The sequence below is a fragment of the Sinocyclocheilus anshuiensis genome, unplaced genomic scaffold (assembly GCF_001515605.1).
Source record: "Sinocyclocheilus anshuiensis isolate Anshui unplaced genomic scaffold, SAMN03320099.WGS_v1.1 scaffold88, whole genome shotgun sequence".
In the NCBI taxonomy this organism is placed as follows: Eukaryota; Metazoa; Chordata; class Actinopteri; order Cypriniformes; family Cyprinidae; genus Sinocyclocheilus; species Sinocyclocheilus anshuiensis.
In genome coordinates this window covers 75350-83049 of record NW_015555728.1, presented here as the reverse complement: position 1 = coordinate 83049, position 7700 = coordinate 75350, and the positions used below count along the sequence as shown (strand labels likewise).

Below are 7700 nucleotides of genomic sequence, written 5' to 3'. Positions count from 1 at the left end.
CGAATTTTAGTTATTTTATTCAGTTTTATTGTTCATGATAAGGGATAAATAAAATAAAATAAAAAGCGTTTTGAATAGGCTACAAAATTAATCTGTGCAATTGGACCCTTTGATTCACAACCTTATAGTTAGTGTGACAACGAGCCCCGATCTTTCTTTACTTTATTCATAAGCTTGAGCAACGCTAAAATCTAGACAGCTGAAGCTCCATTGGTATCAAATCACTTTGTTGCAGTTGATTCTTTATAAATCGATTTACCACGCCCTTACGAAGCACAATTGGTTTGGATGTGTCCACGGAGCCAATAAGAAACCCCTGACTGACCCGTCCCGACAACAAACACCATGCTGTCTTGAGATCCGGCATTAGGTCCCCAGGGTTTATCATCTGTGCGCACGAGACCCCTATAAAACAACTTTTACGGTCTCTGCAGTTGGGTTCTTCACTCAACAGGATAAAGGCATGAAAGCATGAGAATGGATGATTCACTCAAAAACGCGAGATGTATTTTGACAAACTGTCTACAACTTCTGACACACTGAAATTAGCATGATTCCACATAAGGAGTGAATGCTGAAGACCTCAGAGAGGAGTTGTTACCTACACTGTGAGGATGAAGTGAGTAGGCTACTGATGATAACCCCACAAACAGCGCAAGTGGAGAGAATGGCGTATCACCACTTAATACCGGCCAGTCCCACTGACCTCACTATTAGTTCGATGCTTGGACAGCAGTCCCAGTTTTTTCCTGTTGGATACGGGAAACAGCAGTTTGCGAACGTGCTCCATAACTCGATTCGTCTGGCACTCAAAGAAGCCGCGTCTCCCGCGCACCTCTCTGTGGAGACGAGAGACCCCGGACTGGCACCTGAGGATGACCCCGTGGTTCACCTGGAAGGCAAGGAACTGTGGGGGCAGTTTCACAAAAGCGGCACGGAGATGGTCATAACAAAGTCTGGAAGGTAAGAAGGTGATTTAACACGTCTAGGCTCTGCGCGGAGTGTTTAAAATCAGTCTTTTAAAAATGGGCATTAACTGCATAAGCTTCATGCTTCTTTTGTCTTTTGACTTGAACTCTTGTAAACAAGTGAAACGTGTTTTGCTTCTTTGAGGCGCATGTTTCCAGCATTCAAAGTGTGCTGCAGCGGCTTGGACAGGAAGGCGAGGTACATCCTGCTAATGGATATAGTCGCAGCCGATGACTACAGATATAAGTTTCACAACGCTCGCTGGATTGTGGCTGGAAAGGCCGATCCAGAAATGCCCAAACGAATGTACATCCACCCAGACAGTCCTGCTACCGGGGAGCAATGGATGTCCAAAGCTGTGAACTTTCATAAGCTCAAATTGACGAACAATATATCTGGCAAACATGGGTTTGTGAGTATTTAATGCGATTCATAATTTATGGATGACATTTATTGTAAATTTCTTCTCAAAATAATTGTCTTACACCAAGTGTAAGAGCAACACTCAACAAGTTGCCTGTAGCGATCAGCGTATTAAAGATAATTTTCGTTTAATTCCGTGTGAAAAGATTTGAAAGTAATTTTGTGGTATTGGAACATAAGTGTTATTGTTTGAAAAAAAAAAAAAAAAGTATGAAATGATTATGCAAAATGATATGATTTTGTTTTGCAGACCATATTAAACTCGATGCACAAATATCAGCCGAGGTTTCATATCGTTCGAGCAAACGACATCCTCAAACGTCCTTACAGCACGTTCAAAACCTACGTGTTTCCTGAGACAGAATTTATCGCTGTGACGGCATACCAAAACGAAAAGGTGACAGATTCAAATGTTTTAATAAAGCTTATTAAGTTAATAAAGCTGTGAACAATTTTTTCACAACACTGAAGAAATGTGGTATCATCATTAACATGTGAACCATACCTTTACAGATAACTCAGCTGAAAATCGATAATAACCCATTTGCCAAAGGATTCCGAGATACCGGAAATGGGAGACGAGAGAAAAGGTAGGCTATTTCTTTCTTTCCGATTTATGCCTTTACAGTCCTGTTTAAAAGTCCACTTCTAAAATGCATCGATTTTTTTTTTCTCTCAGAACAAATTATATTATCTGCATACTGAAGTGAAAAGCTGAACTAAACAATATTAATGTCGGAGTCTGTCCCCTTTTGCTTTAATGACAGCAGTACCCAAGCTGCATGGACACAAACGTGTGTAAAACCTGATGATGATTTTCTCCAGCATTATTTGAGAATGATTCAAAGAGCTCAGTACTTAGCAAATCTGACCTTTGGAAAAAATTAGTTCACATGATCATATCACAAATTTACTTATTATTTGATTAGTGCAAAATCCTTCTTATTTACATTGTATCTTTGTCTTTTTATTTATATCATGCTATTTTGTGTAAGAAACTTTCTTTATTTCCAGGTTTAAATTAGATTTGAAATTAGATCTCAGATTTTCAATGCAGTCTTTTGAACAGTAATGTTGGAAAAGAATCAGTTTAATATCCACTGACATATGTATTTTTCAATAATTAGGAAACAGATGTTGCATCAGAGGTGTGATGTGGCACCGAAAAAAGCCAATGTGTTCACACACGACTCGTCTTTTGACCAAACTTCATCAAATCCTTTAATTCAAGAAACGAACGTCGTTACATCAACTTCAACAGGTGTTGGGTTGGGATTTATAATAATAATATACTTATACTGTATAATAATTTGTAATAAAAGTCAAACTGTTGATTATTGTAAACAATTTTATACTTATGTATATATATTTTGTATACTTATATTATTATTATCATTTATTAATATGCTTTTGTCATCTGATTTATTATTAATATTATTGTTGCTATTCCTAACACACATTTATGAGATATTTATTCTACAGATACAAATGAGAGTGACATTGATGGATATGGAGATGAGAAGGAAAGCAATGAAGACAGAAAGCATTCAGTTTCTCAAGATGAGCAAAATTCCACAGAAATCTCAACAACAGTGCAAGAGTCAAAGGACGATTCAAAAGAGGAGATACAAGGAGAAAGGAACATAAAGGTCATCAGCAAAAAAAAGCATGGTGAAGAGGGTTCTGAACATTTAACATTGGATAAAAAACATGCTGAACAACACAAGTTTGCAGATGATGAGACTGATGTTTCTCAGAAGGGTTCGCTCACTCGGCACTATTACATCCCCACTCCAGGCCTAATTAATTCTCTGTGTGTGCCGCCAAATGTCTTGTCAAATTTATGCCAGTTTAATTATGTTGGAACACTTCCGTTTTTGGCATCTGAAGCAACTGGTCCTTGGTTATCTAGAAGGTCAAATGAAGGGGAGGGTCAAGGTTACACCACTTCAGTCTCATCCTCACAACAAAGACTTATTGGCATGCCTGATTTTCAGCAGTACAGAACAACCTCTCAGGTAGGTTGACAATTCATGATGTAAGCCTATTTGGTTGAATATGACTAAAAATACAATTATTTATTGTAAAATAATTGTAAAAAATACAATAATGTTCAAAAATATAAAAAAGACATAAAACATGCTAAACAAAATGTGGTTTTATTGCAGTTATTTATTGTGAAAAAAACCCCGCAATAATGTTTAAAAATATAAAAAGACATAAAACATGTTAACAAAATGTGTTGTTTTATTGCCTTTAATTTGCATGTAAATTTTGTTTTACAATAAATAAATAATACAATTAAACATAAAATAAAATAATAATAATAATAATGATTTGATCTGATTTTTTTCAGGGTGTGCTTGTCTCAGCGCATGGAAATGTATTATATCCACAGAGTTACGTGACCACATCTGCTGCCACCTCTTCTGCTGTATCATATCAGGATCAAGGCCCCCCTATTTTCAATGTTAGCTACCGGTCCAGATGCAGACCTTACCCTGTGCCAACGTGGGTGCATGGCCGAAAAATGCCACAAACCTCAGTATTTGTACCATATGGTGAAACTGATACAAATGAGCATGCTGGTATTACAACTCATGGATCAACTGAGTTTAGATCAAATCCTAATGAGGGTCAAAACATACCGTGTCGAGATCTCTAGAGATGTCTGTACAGGAGCAACAACAAATTCAGCTGTAATGATGTGCATTATGGTATATCTAAAGTCTATGGTATGTATCAGCTGAAGATCTGGATTAAAAATTAATATATACTATTTATTCTTTAGTCTTTATCTGCTGTGTAAAAGTGAAAAATGCGTAATATAGCTACATGAAGTTACAGAGCAGCTGTTAAATAAATTTCATACCATTTTTCTGTGTTTTTCTCCTTGTTTTTTTTTTAACCATTGAAAGTAGTCATATGACTAATATACATCTCACTTAAACATATTTCAGGCTATAGGCAATATCTAACAGTCCTAACATATCGTTTCAGTCTACTTCTCATGATCTCTTTTTCCTGACGATTAATTAAAAGTTAAGCCTAGACTTTTTTCTACCTAAAATCAAGTTTATAATATATATTTTACATTAAATACTTGTATTTGACTTTTAAGAACATTTACAAACATTAACTTTTTTAATGCGGGCAAAATCTGCACCTGCATGATGCTGATGATGATAATTTCACCACAAGAGGTCACCCATGACAGTATGATGGAACCAGATCAGCTGGGCTAAAAAGGTTTACTCAGGGTAGGGGGCTTAAAATGTACCGGTATTTCAAAATCCACACACACACACACACACGTCTGGTTTACTATCCTTGTGGGGACTCTCTTCTACTGTACAAACTGTATTTACTATTGCACTACCTGACACTGGTGTGTCAGAGAAAGGAGACATGCAAAATGTGCAGTGTTGGGGTGCCTCCAGGTCCAGGTTAACCTAAACCTAAACTTCACAGAAAACTTTCTGTATTTTTAGATTTTCAAAAAACTTTAACAAATAAATAGTAAAATTTAATAAAATTGTTTCCCCATGGGGTCCTCAATTTAGATCACCACGGTGACACGAGTCCCCACGTGTAGGTGTGTATTCAGGTTTAGGTCTCCACGGGGATATAAAAATATGTACACACACACACACACACACTGAAATCCACAAAACTATCTAGAACGTAATGTTTGTAACAAGTCAAATACCTTGAAAAGAGTCTGGTAAACTGAACTCAAATGAATTATCCCATTAAGGTCTACATCTGCAACACAATTGATGGCTAACTTTAATCCCATGAATGTTTAATAATTGTAATAGGAAAATGCTAGTTATTTATAGTATATCAATTTCTTTCTTTTTTTTTATTTTTTATTTTTTTTATTATGAATGCAAACATCACAAAGATGACATTAAAGATCCTTTGTTGTAAGAATTTAAAATAACAGACTTCTTCATATAATGGCTTTTGTTTTTCCAGACAAAATCTGTTAGAGCTCTATCAACCAATTTACATGTAGGCTTATCTACATAAAGAGATTGGGCCGCATAAGAGAGGCGTGAAAGTCCCTCAGCCTTAGTGAGCAAAACTCTTCCTTTAATAGATAGATCCCTTTGAAGCCAGCAATTAAGTTTTTTCTTTGTTTTTTCAATAATCGGATTAAAGTTTGTTGCACATCTTTTTTCTTTAGTTATTTCTATACCAAGATATTTAACAGTGCTTTTAACAGCTATGCCACAGATTGAAGAGACATTACAACTTTTAATGGGAAATAATTCACATTTATCAATATTAAGGTTTAGAACAGAAGCTTTAGAAAATGACTGAAGAGTATTTAAGGCTATTGAGGTTTGAGAGGAGTCTTCTAAAAACAATGCTGTGTCATCAGCTAATTGACTAATAATTAATTCTGCATTTCCAACAGTGATGCCTTTTAGGTTACTCCTTTTAATATGTAAATTAAGAAATTGCACTGCAATTAAGAACAGATAAGGAGACACTGGGCATCCTTGACGCACACCACGATTTAGAGAAAACCTGGGAGAGGTACCGTTTTTTAGTTTAATTGAACTATTTCCATTTACATATAACATTTTAACCATCTTACAGAAATAATCACCAAAGCCTATTTTTTTAAGTGCTTGAAATAAAAAAACATGTTCTAAAGTATCAAAGGCTTTATAATAATCTAAGAAAAAGATGAAGCTGTCATTATAAATTATATCAGAATAATCTATCAATTTATTTATTGAGTTGAATAACACAAATGAAATGACGTAACGCTACACACAAAGCGTCATCACAACGCGCCGCTTATGTTGTCATTGTACAGACCAGTTTTAGCTTGTGTTTACTGGTAGCAGAATAATATGGTACATTCTCGGCTGCAACACGGAACATAAGTTGCATGTTATGAAATAAAACTGCCAGTAATATGTCGACTGACATTAGCAGATGCCACTGGAAAAATGACCGCTAATTTAGCTGCTGTCGTGTTCGTTATCTGAAAGATTGTTTAGCCGTTCAGCTTAACTGCTGTCCAGAAATGATGCCGCAGATTTCAGTCAACTACATTTTATTAGGCGGACAGTTCTTGCTGCTCTTCACAGTGCTGCTATTACAGTGTCTAGAAGGGATTCACTCGCAAAACTCAACCGAGGCACCCGGGAACAGAGTAACGACCAGCAAAACAGTTGTACTCGGCAATCATCAACCAGAAGGAAATGTGACGAGGAGTGTTACAACGTTACCTGCTGAAATATCAAATCACACGGAGCAGTATGAGTACAGCCCTCCATCACCTGTCGTCCTCTGTCGATATCTGTAAGTAAACATCTTTATCAAGCACGCGGCCTGTTTTGTGTAAACACCACCAACCTACAGTTCAGTGCTCACTGGTATAGTTATATCATGATGATAATTCGTGCTCTTGTCTCTTTTAGACCAGAGGAATTCATATTTTGTCAAGATCCAGTCGATCACGGAGGAAATTTCTCTGCCTTTCAGGAACTGGGCTATGGATGTGTAAAGGCAAGTACATTTTAATTGGAAAGATTATGTTGCACCAATAACTTGCGTCTCAGAGCCCTCCCAACAGATGTTTATATAGGTGTAGCCAAGCTAAAAACGTACAACTTACATTTTCTCGTAGTTTGGCGGTCAAGTGTACAAAGATGTCAACCATACCCTGGTGTTATGTACGGCACTGGATGGCATAGAGTGCGTTGGACCACGGGAGTTTCTTAGAGGCAATGAGCCATGCATTAAGTAAGTGAAATACAATATAATATATGGTTCCCACAACTTGAAATATAAAATAAATAATTTAATATATACACTTAGTCAGAGGCTATTTGCCCATTAAATTGCGTTAAACGCTGTGTACACTAAGTGAAAAAGCAAATGGATGCTACTTGCACCAAGTATAAATAGTGTTAGATGCTAGTCATATTTTATTGCAAATAGTAGCAGATACTATTTGCAGCTCAGTGTGTTGTAGTACATTATAAAACAGTAGGTTTTAGGTTTATTTTAAGTTTGACCCATAACCACAGTCAGGGCCGGATTTACCTCTTTTCGTGACATAGGCAAAACACATTTTTGGGCCCCCCTTCCCTATTAATATAATAGACCTAATATTACCACCCAAGCAAACAAAATATTTCTTAATCAGTGGAAACCATTATAGTGTTTTCTATCGCAACAAGCGCTTGCGTTCAGTCAATAAAAATCGAATGTATTTGTTTGAGAACTGAGAAAGCCATATAGGTGCGGCGTCGTGGCCACATAACCACTTCGGGAGTGCA

The 7700-nt window shown here is 36.5% G+C and overlaps 2 protein-coding genes across 2 annotated transcripts in view; both read left to right on the top strand.

Moving 5' to 3' along the window:
* The first annotated feature begins 440 nt into the window (after positions 1–440).
* LOC107672722 (T-box transcription factor TBX3-like) lies at positions 441–4097 on the top strand. Its single transcript, XM_016466021.1, has 7 exons — positions 441–963; positions 1114–1381; positions 1643–1789; positions 1906–1982; positions 2520–2653; positions 2875–3410; positions 3749–4097. The coding sequence occupies exons 1-7, from the start codon at positions 572–574 to the stop codon at positions 4055–4057; spliced, it is 1863 nt and encodes a 620-aa protein (XP_016321507.1). The 5' UTR covers positions 441–571; the 3' UTR covers positions 4058–4097.
* Positions 4098–6196: 2099 nt separating this feature from the next.
* Positions 6197–7700, top strand: part of LOC107672780 (TM2 domain-containing protein 2-like) — a 5184-nt gene continuing 3680 nt past the window's right edge. The window contains exons 1-3 of the mRNA XM_016466132.1: positions 6197–6717; positions 6837–6924; positions 7046–7161. Of these exons, the coding sequence (XP_016321618.1) occupies positions 6440–6717; positions 6837–6924; positions 7046–7161 (482 nt within the window). The 5' untranslated portion in view covers positions 6197–6439. The remainder of the gene's footprint in view (positions 6718–6836; positions 6925–7045; positions 7162–7700) is intronic.